Source organism: Podarcis gaigeae (genome assembly GCF_964106915.1).
Source record: "Podarcis gaigeae genome assembly, chromosome: 7".
In the NCBI taxonomy this organism is placed as follows: Eukaryota; Metazoa; Chordata; class Lepidosauria; order Squamata; family Lacertidae; genus Podarcis; species Podarcis gaigeae.
Genome location: NC_139683.1, coordinates 49,537,769 through 49,558,842, shown reverse-complemented (window position 1 = coordinate 49,558,842; position 21,074 = coordinate 49,537,769). Strand labels below are relative to the sequence as shown.

Sequence of the window (21,074 nt, the reverse complement as noted above, 5' to 3'; positions counted from 1 at the left end):
CCATCAGTGTGTTGGGCTATGTGTCTGCCTTATTTCTTCTTCTTCTTCTTTCTTTTTGCTGCTTCCACCAAAACCAGTGGAATTTGGGAAGTCTGGGAAATATCATTTGGAAGCTAGATCAGGCCTCCAAATTTGGGGGGTGGGGGCAGCTTAGCGACTCCTGTACAGTGGTACCTTGGGTTACATACGCTTCAGGTTACAGACTCCACTAAACCAGAAATAGTGCTTCAGGTTAAGAACTTTGCTTCAGGATGAGAACAGAAATCGTGCTCTGGAGGCGTGGCAGCAGCAGGAGGCCCCATTAGATAAAGTGCTGCTTCAGGTTAAGAACAGTTTCAGGTTAAGTATGGACCTCCGGAACGAATTAAGTACTTAACCCGAGGTACCACTGTACTAGGAAATAATCCCTATTGAACACAGTAGAATTTAACTTCCCAATAAACTTGCATTGCATAAAATTGCACTGTAAAAGGTTGCTGGTAAGTTGGTACGAATGTAAGAGAGCTCCTATTAGGAAAACAAGTGGAAGCCAGGGGTCTTAAATGAAAAATGGATGAATTCAAAATGCAAGGGTACTCATTTGTGTTTGAGCAGTGACGCCACACCATGTTGAATAAAAATTGGTGGAATAGTGTCCTCCTGCTGTGCTGTTGGGTTACCGTATTGTAAACTGGTATATTGAAAAGGCATGTAATTTGGGCTGTTTACCACAGAACCCCGTGTTCCTGCTTCTACAGTGCTATGGGTGTTGCTCCTGTACCACGTGGATACAATGAGAAGCCCAGGATTAAGCAAGAGAAGCCCATGCTGTGGCTCTTTCCTATGCCTATGGTGATACTGATTAAACGGGATGGGCATGGGCATGGGGCCTATCACTGAATGCGCCTTGGCTTTTCCAGCTACCAAGCCACTTGAGGACTAGTACTGTACACTATTCATTCTAGCAACTGTGGCATAAGTATCAGGCTGAAGGTTCAGCTGCCAAATAAATGAATGGAAAACAATTAAATGGAAAATGGAAAAGGATGTTAATGAATCCCTTTCCTTTATGTTTTTCTGTAGGCTTGACCTGGGAAAAAACACTCCGGCAAATTGGATTTGAAAGGTAAGCATTGGGTGTTGATTTTCTATTGTATACAAAACTGAATTTTGAAATGGGGAGAGAGAATAAATAGAAAAGTTAGCAAATGCTTCTGTTCAGCAACTGAGATTTACTCTTGACACTATTTGTAATATTTGAATATTTAATTATGTTCACAAACATTGGGAACCAGTGTGGTGTAGTGATTAGCATGTCAGACTTGGAAACCAAGATACAAATCCCTGCTCAGCCATGGAGCTCATTGGGTGATCTTGGGCCAGTCTCTGCATCTCTTTTTTTCCCCCCCTGATAAAAGTTGTTTATTTATTTATTTATTTAAAAATTTTTATTAAAGGTTTTCTTAATACAATAGAAAAAGCAAACAAAATAACATATAATTTTTTCAATGTCCACATTTTCTTCACTTCTTTGGACTTCCTCACATCTCTCATTCCTGCGTTCTAAGTTTTTCGAACTTTACCCAGCAATTTATCACCTTGTTTCAATTCTTATATTATAATTTCCAATATTGTGTCCCTAATTTTAGATAATTTTACCCAAACCTTAAAAGCTTAATTTTAGCATAATATTTATCCAAAATTTGTCTTTTCTTATATTTTCATTTATCTTCATATTCCTTTTAACTATCTTAATGGTGCCATATTATTAATAATCTTACATCTTTCTTAACACTCATACAATTTACAATATTTTTGTAAATAGTCCTTAAATTTCTTCCAGTCCTCCTCCACAGCCTCTTCTCCCGGGTCTCGGATTCTGCCAGTCATTTCTGCTAACTCCATATATTCTATCAGTTGCATCTGCCATTCTTCCAGTGTGGGCAAATCTTGGGTTTTCCAGTGCTTGGCAAGAAGTATCCTTGCTGCTGCTGTTGCATACATAAAAAATGTCCGATCCTTCTTTAACACCCTCTGGCCGACGATGCCTAAAAGAAAGGCCTCTGGTTTCTTAGGGAAGGTATACTTAAATACCTTTTTCAACTCATTATATATCATTTCCCAGAAAGCCTTAACTCTAGGGCAGGTCCACCAGAGGTGAAAGAACGTTCCTTCAGTTTCTTTACATTTCCAACATTTATTATCAGACAAATGGTATATTTTTGCAAGCTTGACTGGGGTCATGTACCACCTATATATCATTTTCATAATATTTTCTTTCAAGGCATTACATGCCGTGAATTTCAGACCGGTGGTCCATAACCTTTCCCAGTCAGCAAACATGATATTGTACCCAATGTCCTGTGCCCATTTTATCATAGCGGATTTAACCGTTTCATCTTGTGTATTCCATTTTAGCAGCAAATTATACATTCTTGAAAGTACCTTAGACTTAGGTTCTAGCAATTCCGTTTCCAACTTTGATTTTTCCACCTGGAATCCTATCTTTTTATCCATCTTGAAAACCTCTTTGATCTGAGCGTAATGTAACCAATCTCGCACTTTATCTTTTAGTTTCTCCAAACTCTGCAACCTCCAATTATCTCCATCTTTTTCTATTATTTCCCAATATTTCGGCCATTTGGCCTCCATATTGAGTCTTTTCCGGGCCTTAGCTTCCATTGGTGATAACCACCTTGGGGTCTTATTTTCCAATAAGTCTTTATATTTTATCCAGACATTAAACACTGCTTTCCTGACAATATGGTTCTTGAAAGCCTTATGAATTTTAACCTTGTCATACCACAAATATGCATGCCATCCAAAAACGTTGTTAAATCCTTCCAAATCTAAAACATCAGTGTTTTCAAGAAGCAGCCAATCTTTCAACCAGCAGAAAGCTGCTGATTCATAGTACAGCTTTAAGTCTGGCAGGGCAAAGCCCCCTCTTTCTTTAGCATCAGTTAGTATCTTGAACTTGATTCTGGGCTTTTTGCCCTGCCAGACAAATTTAGAGATATCTCTTTGCCACCTCCCAAAACACTCCATTTTATCCACAATCTGTAAAGTCTGGAACAAAAACAGCATCTTTGGCAATACATTTATCTTTATAACAGCAATTCGTCCTGACAAGGAAAGTTTCAATCTTGACCAAACTTCTAAATCCCTTTTAATTTCAGACCAGCACTTTTCATAGTTATCCTTAAATAGATTCATATTCTTCGCTGTTATGTTTACCCCTAGGTATCTTACTTTTTTAACCACATTTTGCATCTCAGCCTAACCTACATCACAGAGTTGTTGTGAGGCTTAACATTTTGTAATTAGATAATACATTCTTATTTTGGACACTGTTGTTATTTCTAACCTTGGAGAATAGTAACACTGGCCATTTAGATTTTCTATTTCACATGAGATAATCTTTCAAAATGTTGTAGCTTGAGCAAATTAGCTTAATATTCAGGAAATGTCTTGGGTAAAGAGCATTTCAGTTAAATGGAAGGTACCTAGGTTTCATAGATTTAAATGAAGGTTGTATATGTATTGATTTATGAGACAGTAAAAGATGACTATAACACAATGTACTGTAATAGTAATCACTCTTAACAGAATCTCTTACATGAATTTTCTTGGTGCCAGTAGAGCTTAAACTTCCCTTCCCCACATCTGCCCCCTATGCCTGGCATTTAATTTTAAAATAAAAAACAGAATTTGCTAATCACTCTTTTAAATTTGCATCTGGTTGGCCCTGAATGCACTCCTGAAATGCAGTGATAATCCAATTCAACACAAATATTGCTTCAGACTAGTTTATGGCATGCAAGTATGTACCTAAAATTATAAAATGTTTGACTTCTCTTTCTCCCGCTCCTGAAGTCAGATATAAATTTTAAGAGACCCAAACTTATGTCACTGTATGACCTAAAATTAAAAACGTATGTATGAAAATGACATGCAGACTGTTGTGTCTGTATCTGCTAAGAGTTTGAAGATGGGATGTGGGAGGAGTTAGCAGGTATTCAAATTAGACTCTGCCAAATGCTCTGCATGTTTCTGGTTGCCCCAAGACCTATTGAGAAGGTGGAATAATCAATTGCTTGTCTCCCATCTCTGGAAGCACAACATTTCTAGATTTTGTGCGAGTCTAGGTTTTGGAGGGCCCCTCTACCACAGTGCTCCCTTTTGTTTGGTTGCCAGTCAGCAAGCCAATGAACAAGCAGGCAGCGGCATCTACTTTTTGTTTATTGCTTCACCATTGTCAGGACCAGAATGAAAGGCAGCAAACTAGTAGGTTGTAATGGTGAAAGAGGAATAGCAGGTCTGGGGGCTCTGGTCAATGTGTAGCATGGATGTGAGCCCTCAGCAGATGCCAGCCCAGTTCCTTGATGCTGGCCCTGATTTAAGGTGGTGCTTAACCTGGGCAGACTGGCTCTTCTACTGGAAATGAGAATTGAGCATCCCACGAAGCTCTGGCCTTTTTACACCTGATCATGGGATGGTGGGGCCTGAGGCTGCTGAGGTGTTGTTGGGGAGGGAGTTGTTGCTCTTGTTGCTGCTGGAGTTTTTCGCTTTTTTTGTATCTTTTGCTGTGATTTATGTGGAAATTGTTCAGTTTGGTTTTGTATTTTGTATTTACTACTGATGGCTACTTTTGTTATTTTGTAGTTATGTATTTTTTTCATTATGTAAGCTGCCTTGAGCATGGCTTGAACTGTTGAAAGGCAGCATACAAATAAAATTATGTAATGTATGTTAACTGATGCTGGATTGCTACATCTAGTCAAAATTTACCATCTAGTCTGATGAAGAGCTCTGGAGAACTTGAAAGCTTATAGTATTATATTTCACCATATTTTCTGTGTATCATTTTGTATGAAACATATGCAATCTAAGCTAAAACGCCTGTGAATTTTAGCATAATAAAATAGTGAATCTGGTTATTTTTGTATAGCAAGTAAAGCACAACAGCGTCACAGGACATCACATATTTAGAGTGTATGGGTTGCTTAAAGTAGTACACAGACCTCAGTGCGTCTTCACACTTGTTTATTTAGGATCATAGCTGGTGACGTGTACAACTGACTTCCCTTGTTTAAATTAAAATGTTTCTAAACTGATTTAGTGATGTTCTGGCAAGTTTATACACAGATGAGTCATAAGACTATTCACTGTTAGAGATGCTGCATAATCATAGAATAATTAAAAGGGACATGTGAAGCACTTATACAGACAAATATATACAGTACATATATATATATGGAGGCAATCAACAACTTCTGCATGCGATATAATGTTTATAACAAGTGGGATTATAGGAACATAAACAGGAAGGTCATCAGAAGTCCTCTACAATTCTCATCTAGAAAAGTCTCTTTCCCCAATTTTGATTTTGCAGAATGTGCTGCTCTGCCTACAGGCCTCTCTTTTCTCTACACTCCCGCAAAAATGCTGCAAAATATTGCAATATTGTTTCTGTGCAAGGACAGAGTGAAGCACAGGGGTTGGTTTGCACACCTGTGATTTGTGAACTGGTTCACACTGACAGGAAGTAAAGGTGCAGCTTGTTTCTACACACATTCCTTCTTTGAGACTCCTATTCACTTGTTGACGGTAGGAAAGCAATTTGCTGTGAATTAGTCCTCCAAGCAGTTACTTCTACTGTGAGGGCAAACCTGCTTCCACAATGGCCCTCTTTTTTCTCTCTAGGGCACTCCCATTGGGGGAATAGATTAAATTCACACAGAGAGGATATATTTCTGTTTTTTGTGTGTGTCTGCATTTGGCTGTCTCAGCAGACTGCAATTAATCTTTCCTTTTGAAAAATAATGCATTGTCATGATACTACAAGTGTGTGTTCCCTTCCACATGATTGCTATAGAAGCTATAGTGCCTATACCCACTTCAATAGTCAGGTGTGTTTTTTTGAATTTTTTTTTCAATAGTCAGGTGTTTTCACAAAGGAAAACTGGGGGGAGGGGTTAGTATTCTTTCAAATTATGTACCTACTATGTGGAATTTGTTACCTGGCTAAAATATGTTACAACTTTTCAACATGTGAATGGATAGTTTATAGACATACAGTCATACCTCAGGTTGAATATGCTTCATGTTGAGCGCGTTCAAGTTGTGCTCCGCAGCAACCCGGAAGTAACGGAGCGTGTTACTTCAAGGTTTTGCTGCTCACGCATGCACAGATACTCAAAATGACATCATGCGCAGATGTGCCGTCGCTAGTTACGTTTGCTTCTGGATGCAAATGGGGCTCCGGAACGGATCCTGTTCGTATCCAGAGGTACCACTGTATATTGTGCATGGACAAATATAATGACATTTGGAATGCATTTATAAAAAATATAACAGCTTATAAATAAATATATATGCATTAGAATATTGCACTTATATACCTTTGTATTAGAAAGTATGCACAGAACTGTAGTGCTTTTTCTTTCTTCTTTTGTGTTTTTATGCACTTTTTGTTTCCTTTTTATTTTTTCACTTTATTTAAATATTTTCAATAAAAATAAATCACACTCAAAAAGAATGCACAAACGTCACCAAGATAAAACTTTGCCACACCAAGTTCAGATACCTAGGGGTACAACTAACGAGAAACCTCAATAAATTATACTTCCAAAATTCCAACCCCTTGTGGCAACAAATTAACAAAGACCTAAAGAGATGGAACAACATGAACTTCACTCTCTCAGACAAAATAGCCATGATCAAAATGATCACACTCCCAAAACTAACCTACCTATTCCAAACCCTCCCAATCTTGATTCCCCCAACCCAACTCTGTAAATGGCAGAAAAAACTACACTTATTTAGCTTCTCACACAAAAAACCAAGAATAAGCCCCAAATACCTGCACCTCCCTCCTCAGAGGGAGGATGGGAAATCCCCAACATAGAAGCATATTACATTGCCAACCAAGTATGCCACATAATCAGATATATACTAGAAGATGAGACAAAACAATGGATACACCTAGAGAGGGACACAATTGAAAATACCTGCACCACAGCATACCCATTCCTCCCAAACAAACTAAGGAAAATTCCCACAACACTTAACAGGTACACACAGACCATGCTTAAAGCATGGAAAGCAGAAATAGGCAAACTATCCCCAACCCTATCCCCACTAGTTCCCCTGACATAACACCCATTATTCCACCACACAGCACAAAACACCTGGCAAACCAAAGGCCTATATTGCCTAACAGACTTCTATAAAAATAACAAACCCTTATCAACACAAGAAATACAAGACAAACTAGAAGACACCCATATGCCCTGGTTCACTCACCACCAATTACATGTCCTTTTAAACAATCCAGTAGTAAAATAAGCAACTAGGTCCCTGACGAGAGGGACGCAGGTGGCGCTGTGGGTTAAAGCCTCAGCGCCTAGGACTTGCCGATCGAAAGGTCGCGGTTCGAATCCCTGCGGCGGGGTGCGCTCCCGCTGCTCGGTCCCAGCGCCTGCCAACCTAGCAGTTCGAAAGCACCTCCGGGTGCAAGTAGATAAATAGGGACCGCTTACCAGCGGGAAGGTAAACGGCGTTTCCGTGTGCGGCTCTGGCTCGCCAGAGCAGCGATGTCACGCTGGCCACGTGACCCGGAAGTGTCTCCGGACAGCGCTGGCCCCTGGCCTCTTAAGTGAGATGGGCGCACAACCCCAGAGTCTGTCAAGACTGGCCCGTACGGGCAGGGGTACCTTTACCTTTACCTTTAGGTCCCTGACAACCTTCGTAAACCTCCTCCTAACAACAAAGGGACACAGCAAAGGGATGGTATCTGCAATATACAAAAAACTACTCCAAAACCCCACAAACCCCCTAGACGTACCATATTTTTCACTCTATAAGACACACCAGATGATAAGACGCACCTAGTTTTTGGAGGAGGAAAACAAGAAAAAAAATATTCTGAATCCCAGAAGCCAGAACAGCAAGAGAGATCTGGCTTCTGGGATAGCCTCTTGCTGTTGTGGCTTCTGGGATAGCCGCCAAAGCCTCTCCCGGGCAGTGGGATGAAGGCTCTCCCTGCCCAGAAGAGGCTGCACGCGGCTAAGCTGCCCGCTGTCCCTTCCCCCACCTCCTGCAAAAACCAGCCAAGAGCCACGCGCTCTTTAAAGGGAGCGCGGGTCTTGCGGGCTTTTCTACGAGGTGGGAGAAGGACAGCCTGTCAGTGACGGGCTGCCCTTCTCCCTCCTCAGGATAAAGCCCGCAAGACCCGCGCTCCCTTTAAAGAACGCGTGGAGCGTGTTTGCGGCTCTTGGGGGCTTTTACCTGAGGAGGGAGAAGGGAAAGCCCCCAAGAGCCACACACACGCTAGGCATGGCTCTTTAAAGAGCGTGCGGCTCTTGCTGGCTTTTGCGGGAGGTGGGGGATTTCCTCCACCTTCCACAAAAGCCAGGCAAGAGCCTCATGCTCTTTAAAGGGAGTGCGGCTCTTGGGGGCTTTTCTGGGAGGTGGGGGGAAAATACATTAAATAAATAAATAAATAAATAAATAAATAAATAAATAAATAAAACACCACAATATTGCATTTCATCCTCATAAACCCAATAGTTTAACAGTAGTGAATGTGTGAATGCATGCTTGTTATATCTGTGGCCCAGGGGAGCAGGGAGAGAAGCAACTAGGCAACAAAAAGATGCCTCTGGAAATTTTATATTTGCACAATAAGGATATAATTCTGGACAATTCAGTGAATTTTCTGTGTTCTTCCACTAAAGTAAGTTTTTTTTCTGATTAGCAGTTTAAACACAGCTGATAAGTTGCCAAGTGAAACATAAATAATAGCTCTTGAGAAACTCTGATTTAACAGCCCAGATTCACGATGCATCGTTTTAGATGACATAAAGAAACATTTTTGCCAAGAGAGCTGCAGCATGTCTAATACCAAAAAAAATTCTTGGCATTTAACATGTGTCACTTGTGTTGTGCATGTCACTGTGGTTGTAGATGTTGCAAAACAGCTCATAACTTTTTTCTCCGACAGTCAAACTCTTGTTACAATACTCTTTTATTTTGTGGGATCAGATCTATGAAGACCATTTTTACCCACTGACAGGGGAAAACCTCAGCTCTTTAATTGTGGGAGCTTACCCTTTATTGAAATATAGCTGTATCAGCTCATGCTAGACTTGATTTGGTTTGTGCATGAAGCTCATATTTGTAGAGGTGCAGCAGTGGAGTTGAATATAACAGTCAGTGTCCCAGAGGAAACCGTTCACTTGTTTGGCATTGGTTTTTGCTAAACTGGGTTAATAATACACTGTCTTTAATTATAAATCTGTCAGCTGCATCTTATGATATATGCACTAAATGTCTGTGGTCTAACTACCGATTCACTTTTGCTTCACTAATGCTGGTCACATTATGGTCTTGCTATTTTACGAAGTCTATAACTTTGGTGCCTTCTCACACCAGGGCTGGCCCTGGTAAACTGAAAAGGGCAAGTCACCCCCCCTCAAAAGCATTGTGGCAGATGATAGGATTTGGTGGAGAAGGCTTTTACATTGCTTTTTAATTACTGACCTAACTTAACAGGTTTACAGCTGACACTCTGCATCCACTGTAGCTACATTTATTTTTAAGCTAATTTATACCTCCACCACTTTTTTAAAAATGCTGTTTTCTGCCACCATCTCAGTCACCCATGGCTCTGACCAAATCCATTATAGCAGGCTTATTAGAGACACTTTTCAGTCCTGAGATTTTGGGGAAACATCTTCTCAGGTACTGGTATTTACCATTTACCATTTTCTCTGATGCTAAACTTCTACTTTAAGCAGTGTGTGTGTGTGATTGTGTGTATATATATCACATCAGAGCAGCCAAACAATATGGAAGCTGAAACATTTTGTTATAAGAATCCATTATTTTAGGTTTTGTTAGTCACAGAAATAAACATACGGCTTTAATGATTGACTTCATCCTACCAGAATCCAGAGTGAACGTGTCTGAAGTATAGTTTGATGCTTTACAGTCTCTCTCTGTGTGTAGAATTTACCCACAGAGAGATACAGCTGTATAACACAGCCCCTGCACTAAATGGCAGCAACAAAAATGCTACATCATCTGAGGCTCTTGCTTGTCATCCACTGAGGTATACTGTATGTATGCCATGCTTCATTCACAGATCTTAGGGCGGTTCACAACATAAATATTCAATCTAAATTATTTTGGAAGTCAATTATGCAAGCTTTTCTAGCAACAAAAATCATTTTAAGTACAAAAGTTAAATGCTTTCATGACCTACATATTTTCTAACTTTACCATGAAGTTTCTAAGGAACTTAAAAACCATTAGATGATTGTTTCTGCCAGATACCTCGGTACAAAGAAGTTCTACTATGAAACATTTGCCCGTCTTCATTTGCCTGTAAAGCATTTGGCAAAATATTTGCATATGATTTCTTAAGTGATACTGGTCCTGCTGCTCCTTGTGCTTATTTTCCTTTCAGCTAAATTAATTTCAGGAATTTTTTTTCTGCCATTTAATTCAGGTCTTGGACAGAATCAAGTATCTGATACATGCTATTTTATTGCTGGTGTTGTTTTGAGCAGTGAATTGTTTGACTGTTGCCAATGTTTTTCTTGGCATCACCTAACCTCCTGTGGACACCAGTAGCTAGGGAATGTATAGTGATTAACCAGCAGCAGCGTATGAACTGGTCTTTGTTTGAATCTGGAGAGCAATTTGGCGTTGCAGTTTGTCCAAAGAGCTACAGCTTGCATGCTATAATAATTTGCCTTTGTCTTTTTAATTTTATTATTTATCTTTTGTTCATGAATAAATAATAAAGAGACTTCAAAGAAAAACTGGAGCACAAACGAGCAAGGATGATCATGACTATTGGTATACTGTGGTTACATAATATGTCCAGGGTTTCTGAAAAACGACACTGCTCCATGTATTTATATACGTCTGTGGTGTAAGTTATTATTGCAAATGATTCATATTTCATTTATGCCTCAACAATATAAACTCGCTTGGCCCTCTCCAGCAACCCATCAGTCTCCTAAACTCCTATGCTTGCTTCCCCAGAAAAGTTGCTTTTAGCACACCCATGCCTGCTGTTAATTTCTCTAGCAGCTGGAGGTCCCAGTCAGAGATTAGTGGTCCAGCAACATAGATCAGTGATGCCTGAAGAAGTTGATGTTTATGAACTATTATATGAACTTATCTCATCTGCATCTCCCAGAGTAATGTGTGAATCAGAACTTAATTACAAGCTAACTTTTACAGCTCCAGAATGTTCCAATAGAGTTCTCAGCTAAAACAAAACAAAAAAATGCACTAAAATGCATACCAGTATTTCACTGCATCCTGTCACCAGCGTGCAATACCCTTTTTCGGACCCCAGAAGTGGTCCCAGAGCATTCCTTGTGTGATAGTTGTAGGGTAACTTCTGAGGCTCCACTAGGACTTGGGCCCATTCCTTTCCTCCTCTAGCCCCTGCCAGCCCTGCTCCCCTCATACCTCACCATCTTGGCCATGAGCTCCTAGGCTGAGCGCAGTGGAGTGGAACGTTTCTCCCCATCCTCCAGCTGCTGCTTTTTTATCACTGTTTCAGTGGGAATTGATGCCAGGGACGGTTGGGCCACGTAAGCTAAGGGGAGATGCAGCTGGCATTGGCAAGCCTGGGTGCAGGTGCTGCTGTCGCTGCTCGTTTGCTGTTCCCACGGCATTCCTTACCGGAACTTCCTTTCCAAATTTGAATGGCTGTTCTGCTCTTGTAATGCAACGTATACAGTCATACCTCTTGTTACGTTTGGTTCAGGTTGAGCGTTTTCAGGTTGCGTCCCGCGGTGAACCGGAAGTACCGGAAAAGGTTACTTCCTGGTTTCACTGCATACGCAGACGCGCAAAATGATGTCACGCACATGCGCAGAAGCGGCGAATCACAACCCGTGCACGAGCAGACCCAGGTTGCTTTCTGCTCATGTTGCGAACGGACCTCTGGAATGGATCCCATTCTCAACCAGAGGTACCACTGTAGATCCGTTTCATTCACCATAGAGATTCTGATAGATGAGTGGCGCCACTGCATGTAAGTAGGCTGGACAAGAGAACATATTTACAATGGAGGCTTCATTTTTACAGAAAGGTATGCTAATGTCTTTCCATTTTATCTCCCTATGGTCCCAATAACAACAGTTACTTATCTCTGGCTTGCGCTCTCCCAGCTCCTTTGATCCACCTGCTGTTGTCCCCACTCCCCCCCCCTTAAATGGTCGCACTTTCGTATTTACCGGCATAATAGTCGCACCCCTCTCCCTTTTTGGAAAGGAAAAAATGGGCACAAAAATACAACCATTATGCGGTGAAAGACAGTATTTTCAGCAAACATGGGACAGATATCAAAATATATTATAAAATTTCTATTAATTATGCAGCCTTTTATGCAACCTTTTTGCATAACTATAAATTTATGTTTATTGCTTATGTGAGTAGAGTGATCCAGAAGCTTTGCTGGCATAATAAATGATTGTAATACCAGTGGCTGAATTGCTTGGTAAAATGAGAGAAAGAAGCCATTTGTGATCTCACTATTGCTGGTTAAATAGTTTCTGGTCTAAAAATTCAAAGCATGGATATGCTAATGAAATATTGATTTTGTTGTGTGTAGGTTAATTAGCCAAGGATTAGTTTTTAATTACAGGAGAGGAAAGTAAAGTAAACCAATTGAATATGGAGGAAAATGCTAGGTATAAAAATTTCGGATAATCAGTGGAAATGCATTTTTTGTTGATGGTTCAAACATCTCTCCATGTTTTCTTTCAAAAGAAAATTACTATAAAAATATAGGCTGAAGCCAGGAATATTTTTCGGAAATTTGAGAGAACTATGTCAGTTTCATTTATATATGGTGGACTTGTTCAAAACTCAGCATAGAATTACTTGTTGTGTAGTCACTGACCTCATATCTTTAGTTTCAATTATCATAATGGTGATGGTTTTGACTTTGCTGAATCTCCATAGAGTAGACATATCTTCGCTTCAATATAAAACAAGATCTGTAAACAACTTTAAAACTGTATAAATGTTTTCTAGTCTGACTTTTCCTGCTTTAATTCCTTGATGTGCTGTGTATATATTGGCATGATTACATGTAGTGATCTGCAGACTATGACAAGGCTCATGTTCTTGAATTATTTCCTCTGCATGTATTTTTTTAGTTATTGCTTTCTGCTTGTGGCGCAGCTTCAGAGCCCTACATAGAGTACCATGAAACCCCAAGATGAGCGTCCTTTGTATCCAAATGTCAAGGAGGATTTTATCATACATCACATGCTGATATGCAATAGACTGTTGCGAAAAAATAGTAATATTCATCCATAGTTTGAGTGGTGTTAGGTTGACCTAATATGTGGATTGAATGCACTGGTTGCTGGAAGGGAATTTCTATGACCATGACTGTTCAACCTAGCACAACAACCCCACCATGTGGCAGTCTCCTACAGATGACTTCAGTGCCTGGATTCAGTCAGGTTGTGTATCCATAGAATGATCAGAGGAGGACTGACTGCTGGTTGGAGTGTAGAGAGAGAAGAAATGTCATGGTGCATCTGCAGCAGCACAACTGGACGCCTTCATCTGCCCTAGCTGCAACAAAACATGTCTCTCCCATATCCATCTCTACAGCCACAGCAGGTGCTGCAACCTTCCAGTAGTTTGACGTCAGTCCCCCAAGGCTCACTCCTCAATTGTCTCCCAAGATGGACAGATGCCAACAGCAAGTGGTATACAGTGACAGTCCTATTCAGAGAAGAATTACGACAAATAACTAAGGTCCATTAATTTCACTGGGTCTACTCTGAGTAAAAGTTTGTTGAATACAACTCCATGCAATGTACACTTTGGGTGAAGAGATACTTTTGTGGTGGACTTTGCCTCAGGACTTCCCAGAAACCACCAGCAACTACCACATGGTCCAGCCTAGGTCCTTGAATTCACAAATTAAAAAGTGCTGCCAATATCTCAAAGACCAAACATGCTTATCAGCAGATAAAAGAGATTCCACATTAGTAGAATCTGAACAAATATCTCCTTGTCAACCAAGTGCAACTCTTTAACCGCTTCTGTCATAAATAGCTTCCCATGTTGGCTTGCTCCTGCCATAAATTTGTAAAAACTGGCATACAGTTGACTATAAATCTCAGTAGGAATGCTCTTCTCACTCTATTTGTTAGTGCTCTCCAAGATTTGAACGTTCTTTCCTCTGACACGACCATACCCTTTGCCCTTTCCAGCTGGAGGCTTGGGCTCTTCTTAGGGTGATGGTGGCAATGGTGGCTTGTTCATACCAAGTGTTAGTGCTTGTCATTTTTATCTCCTTCCTGCTCCTTCATCTTGGAACTGCTTTTCAGGTTACAGCAGTCCTCCTCAATAGAACTTTCCAAATTTATTGTTAAAACTATTGCTCCCCTTTGCCCCCAAGGTTACCCAGGAACTTTTACTGTAATGATAAATGTGTTCATCGGACTCTGCCAGTTTCAGTTTCTCTGTCTACCCTCTCCTTTGTATGTCATGGATCCCCCCACTTTTTGGGCAGGTTTTATTTGCAATTTTGCATTTTTACCCCTCCAGGTGCACTGCTGGTACGTGAAGAATAAATAGGTATAGAAACAAATGCACAGCTGCAGGTGTTGCACAGAATATAGGATTGGCATTGAATTATCCAGGATTGTGATGGTCAGGAAATCAATGCTCAGCATGAGGTCTACCATTAAAAAAATAATCTGGGCAGTGCAATGAACACCTAATTTGGCTTGTATGGGAAAACAGATGAGGCATAAGAAATAGCATGGAGGGGAGTGTCCGAATTTACATTTGGCACAAGTCTGCTTTTTGTATGCAGCACAGTCCTATAAATGTTGCATGCTTTATGTCAGTAATGAGGCTGCCAACCTTGGCACGTGCATTCAAGTTGTTAAATAGCATAATGATGTTTGGAAAGCAAACATTTGGCAAATGTTTGGTTGATATGTGGGTGAACACTTTTGCCAAACAGCCCCCCCCCCCCCCGTTTCACAATATAGCTGTCTAGAGAGAGTGAAATGTGCATTTGGTTTGAAAATATATGAGTAATTATTAAGGCTTTGCATATTTTTTCAAGAAACTTGGAAGTTTTATGCTTGCTAAAGTCTGCGCCAAGTTTTTTTTTTTTTTTGAAATGTTATGCATTTTATACTTCTCTGATTTCTCCCTGTATTTTACTTCAGAAGACAAAACTTATTCTACATTATAATATGGGGAATTAAAATATATTGTTATGATGCATTAAAAAGTTTTCGTCACCGCCCCAGTACTATATTCTGGGTGGTGGTGGTATGGCTTTTTTGCAAGGGGGGGAGCATTTGCTTGTTCTTGTGCCCATGTTTTGGGACTGTCTTGCAGACAGATGCAGAGCACAATGTAGTTAGGTGGTGGATCCTTACTTTCTTATTTCACCCAATGAATTGTGTTCAAAATGTAACAACAACAACAAGGTGTGGGGTACGCATGGGGAGAGGATGGGCCAAATCATTTTGTGTTGGTGTTAATCCTTGTGCTAGCACAACCAGAATAGCACCCAAGAGTCCTCTTTTCCTACATCTACCTTCTGCTTCCCCCGCACATCTCTCTGCAATCGCATCCACTGATGCCAGAGTGTCATTGCACTGGCAACACATTTTTTTTTCTGCTGATGAAGCACTGTGCTTCATTGGCACAGGGAATGTAACTTGAGCATAAGATTGCAAAGGGCTGTAACTCTGGAAAGATATGTGCACGAACCCTGAGTGCAGCTTGAGGCATCTTTGAAGATTCTGCTGAAGCCATTCATATAGCTTCAGGGGAATGCAGCCTGCCAATTCAGCAGCGTGAGTGACTGTAGCATGAAGTCCAGACGCATCTCCAGCTACATGTACAATTCTACCCTGTGTGCATGCACTGGAATTGCAAATGAATTAGAAGGAGAGTAATTACAGCTGAAAACAAAGGAGTCTCTCTCTCTCTCTCTCTCTCTCTCTCCACTTTTGTAGATATGAATATGTCTAGCTCAACAATCTTAGGAATATGTTAATGATGTTAACTGAACTCAAGTGAACAAACAGCTTTATACTATATGATGAACAGTTATAGTATCCAGTTCTTAATACAATTATTAAAATGTCCACATTGCCTAGAGCAGTGTTTCTTAAACAGTGTACAGTGGTACCTCGGGTTAAGTACTTAATTTGTTCTGGAGGTCTGTTCCTAACCTGAAACTGTTCTTAACCTGAAGCACCACTTTAGCTAATGGGGCCTCCTGCTGCTGCTGCGCCGCCAGAACACGATTTCTGTTCTCATCCTGAAGCAAAGTTCTTAACCCAAGGTACTATTTCTGGGTTAGAAGAGTCTGTAACCTGAGCCTGTAACCTGAAGTCTATGTAACCCAAGGTACCACTGTACTGGGATCTGCTAGTGGACCTTGGACCATTTTCAGTGCCACAGCCTGCCCAGTTCTTCCTTACTTGCCTGCCCCTCTCTACTCTAGCCAGGCCACAGCACTTTAGTCGGACCAGTTACCAGCAACAGCAGTGCCTTGCATGCCGAGTGAAGGTGGCTGAGAGACAGAAAACTTTATGAATGGGGGAGAGAAGGAAAGTGGGTCTCTCACATTTGGGGAAGGAGATGTTGGAAGGAAATGAGAACATAAGATAGAAGATTATTAATTTATGTAGTATATATAAACTAGGAATAAAAATGAGGGGGAAAGGATAACCTTGTTTTGCCCTGCTTTGTCCAAGAAGCCTCCTCAATCCCCAAGCAGTGAGGTGTGCAGGATGGCAGCGGAAGCAGCCTGATCAGTTGGCGGGGGGAGATGGACAGTGAGTGGCGAGCCTGGCATTTTGTCATATGATTTTAGTTTCAAGATGGCATTGGTGTCTGGGTTGACAACTGAGGTGCTGAGTTTGCCACCATTTTCCCTAGAAAAAAAGCACTGAGGAAACGTATAGGATGAAGAAGGGAATGTAAATGGAAGAGAGATGAAAGAAACTGGTGGTTGGGGGAGGGAGATAAAGTACAAGTATAAAAGGCGTAGGGAACTTTAAGAGAACTCTGAGGCAAAGAATTTAGAAATTTCCAAAGATAAATTAGATATCAGAAGAAAATGAACTGATTCTGATTTGTAGCTCAAAGGGATAGGGGTGTGTCTGTGTGATGTATGGATTTTTGCCTAAAGCAGTCTAAAACAACCTGTGGGCCAATCTCCCCCTCCAGGTGTCTCATGAGGCCCACTTGTCAATCAGCTGATATCCCATATGACATCAGCCAATGGACAGAAGCACAGGGTTCAAGGAACTTTCATACATCCCACCTCTTCTGTTTGAGCATCAAAAAGGAGCATTGGGGGATGCTTGAAAGCCATTTCAAGAAGGTGCCCATTGCAAATATTGGCTACTTGCCTGCAGGCAATGTTTTCAAAATACAACTTTTTTTTTCTCCCATTCCGATTGGGGAGTGGAGGGATGGGATGGGATAGAGAAGCTGCCCTTCAAAAGCACTGCCTGCATGCTGGACTTCTCCCTTTTGTGCAGTTTTCATACATCCCCTTGTAGGCTCCTAGGGGAGGGGAAATAAGAGTGTAGCCTGCCATCCAGAAAAGATTCCCCACCCTTGCTCTGAAATCCACTTTGTAATAAATGATTTGAAACCAAGAGCTAATCGGAAAAGGCCATAGAACAGATGTAGCGTGTGTGTGTGTGTGCGCACACACACACACACACACACACGAGCACTTAGCTGCACATGCATAAATCTGATTTCAACAATAATTTAAACTTTCTAAAAAAGAATTTCCTTTTACAGATTGTGTGAACTGACCCTTACTTTAAAGGTTCTATGCTGTCTAACTGTAGTCATTGACAGTAAATCAAATCATATACAGTATGTTAGCTGCTGCAAGAGCAAAATTTATGCTCTGTTACTTTTTAAAGAACGTGAGAGGTATCACCCAAGATCATAAAGATAGCATTCTCATTTAATTCAAGTACTGAATTGCAAAGAATACCACAGTATCTTGCAATAAATTTCCCAAGCCCTCCAGGTAGTTTGGGATGAGATTTGCACCTAGTCAGTATTTAACTATTCATTGTGACATAAGTTATACACAGAAGGTTCAGTGGCCTGGTCAAATAAAATGATTCTGAAGACTAAAACAACATTCTGAGGCCATATCTGAAATGGATTTATTCTCTTTGAAGAGCAGTTTTATAGGTAAATAAAGTGAAATCTTATGTACCGCATAAGTTTACATTGTACCTTCCCATATTTATCTCCCCCCACCCCCATTTTACAAAGCATGTACTGAATTGACCAACTATGATTTTTAATTGGTTGGCAAATAAGAACATGGAGCCTTGGTATGAAACTGGTTTTCACACTTAAGGTTGTATCCAGACTAAGCTAGTCAAACTTGCTCCCATTTAAATCAGTGGGGACCAAAGTGTAGCTAACTTGCTCTTCATCACCCTCGTGGTTTCTGTAAACCATGGCTTGGTGTGACATCTGAGCTGACAAACAGAGGTATCTATTTCCCAATGCAAGGCAAATAACAACTTAGAGGGAAGTTGGAGAGGGTATTCGCACAGTGCTTGACAATACGGCCCTCTCCTACATAAATACCCATGTTCATCCTTTCTCCCCAGCCTGCCCCCCCCCTCCACTCCCTCTGCAACATGTTTCTGTTGTGCAGGCAGAGCTCTAATCTCCCTTTAGGTGGTTTTCCTTCTCTTTAGAAGGTGTGGGGTTTTTGTTTGTTTTTTGCTGCAGCTCTTAAAAGCATAGTGGTGGGGAACCTCCATCCCACGGGCCAATCTAACTTGTAGCATCAGCAGCACACCTCTAATTCCACTGGTTTCTGGCTGCCATGCTGGTTTCTTCACAATGTGCCAGTCTCTGTGGAGAGGAAAACAAGGTGGGCAGTTGGAAACCTGTATAATGAAAGTTTTGCTTCTGCCGTTGCTGCCATTTCACAGCAGCAAAAAAACTTTTTGAAAGAAAGGATCAAGGTGATTGTTAAGAACTCTGCTGCCCCCTTATGAGGTAGTGAGGGCAGGTAGCATCAGGCATCAGTGGCGGCACTGAAAATAGTGTTGGCTCCAACCACCTGGCTCTTTTCTCAGCTTTACCCAGCGATGAGAGGGTAAACCAGGTGACCAGAGTTGCCACCATATAAATTTCCCAACAATACTGCCTGAGCCTGACATAGAATCACCCTACAATGCCATGTCAGTGCCCAGCCAGAGGCATTCTGGGGGAATTAAGATGATGGTGACTCCTCTTATTTCCTTCAGTGTGGCACGTTAAAAATAAATAAATTGAAGAAATACCAGGGTCAGCTATGGTTGGCTGTCTCAGGTATTTGGAACTTTATATTTGCCCTACATATACCGGTTCTGTGCCTGATCAAATAAAAGCATGGCAAAATGGTTTGGGAATATTATCCAGGATTCGTGGAGGGAGGGGTGAGGAGAGTGGACAATGGTTTGCAAGTTGGTTTGGAACACATTTTATTTCATCTCTAAGTGAAGATTAGTGCAAACAATGGTGGCTCATTTTAGATTCTTGGGATTCTTGGTACCATTTCTGGTTTCTTTTTTATGTGACTTCTAAATTGGGAAATCATGGTTAGGACTAATGGCCAAATCATGGTTTTCAGACTCTCTTCAAACTGTGGTTTCAATTATAGTTTGGAAAAATGAAATGTGACATCTGCACTAGTGAACCAGGTGTCCATAGGTATTGTGACAGCATTTGTAGGACCTCAAAGGCTGGAAATTATCTCTGAAGTTAGACATTGCTGCAAGCCAATATCACTTGTGTTACACTTTGATTACATTACTGTGAACTCAGAAGTGGTGGGGCGTGCCTGTGAGAATAAGCAAGGTAGTATCTGCACCACAGCCTTCTCCACTACATATTCCACGGGAAGAAACAAAGCCTGCTAGTTCAGGTACAAAATCATGAAGAATAATGCAAAAACGTATCAAGATTTTCCTTATATTGAAATGTTAAGCTAGGTTTGAGTAATGGAATAAGAACTAACATGCATTTCCTCCCTCTTTTAATTCTATACAGTGTCAAAGGGGCAGATGCTGGCAATGGGATCCGAATTTTTGTTCCTGATATTGGTATGTTCATTGCCAGCCTTACCATATGGCTTGTCTGCAGAAACATTGTTCAAAAAGCAGCGCAAGAGGATGCAGGACAGTATAACACACAGTTTGAAAATGAAGACATGGTATGTTTGTATATTCTCTATCTTATATTTTAAGAAACCTCTTTTTCTTGGAGTGCAATTAAATTACAATTAAATAAAAGTTTTTCAAAACACTGATTCCCCAAGAAAACCCAAGGGACAAAGTATATAGTGTATTGGTAGAGGACTTCCTAGCACCACCAAAGGATCAGGTTGCCATGGTGTGAAATATCTAACCTAAAGAGTTGCTTTGGTCAATTTAGACTTACTCAGCTAGATAGTCCAGTGATCTGACTCTGTATCAGGCAGCTTCTCATATTCCCGTGGTCCACATTGCCTGGCATTCATACTTCTTCACCTGGTGCAAGGGTGGAGAAGGAACATATGAAGAACAGAAGAGTATGCTATGTAGTCAATGACACTCTTAGTTGAGGACATAACTTTTATCCCTAAGGTTTTTGAGAGATGGATGATGAGACCAGCTTGCAACCTAATCATTGGGAGCCTTTAAAGTCTGAAAAGGTCAAAAATTACGTTATAGGAAGCATAAGTTGTGGTGTGGCAATGTGCGTTAAGTATAATTAATTGGAAAATACTGCCTAAAATAGGAGAGATTGTGGTTTTAAGTAGGATCTTTTATTTCTAAAGTAGCTCAAAGAAATCTGCAGTGCAGCTGGCTGTACCAGGATTCATGTGGTTTTACATGAGATTGTTCATATATAAATGCCTTAAGCATTTACTAAAATGGCAGGATATTGTTTAATGGAATCATTGCATTTTGACTTAGAATAAAGTTTACCTTTAAATTACGTTTTTGTGTCACAGTGGAGTTTAATTCAGTTTCACATGTCCA

At 40.7% G+C, this 21,074-nt stretch overlaps 1 protein-coding gene across 2 annotated transcripts in view; it reads left to right on the top strand.

Annotated features, from left to right (window-relative positions):
• Positions 1–21,074, top strand: part of PIEZO2 (piezo type mechanosensitive ion channel component 2) — a 211,957-nt gene that overhangs the window by 101,254 nt on the left and 89,629 nt on the right. For both annotated transcript variants that reach the window (XM_083746718.1, XM_083746717.1), the window contains exons 4-5: positions 1,063–1,105; positions 20,101–20,263. In XM_083746718.1, coding sequence (XP_083602844.1) covers positions 1,063–1,105; positions 20,101–20,263 — 206 coding nt within the window. The remainder of the gene's footprint in view (positions 1–1,062; positions 1,106–20,100; positions 20,264–21,074) is intronic.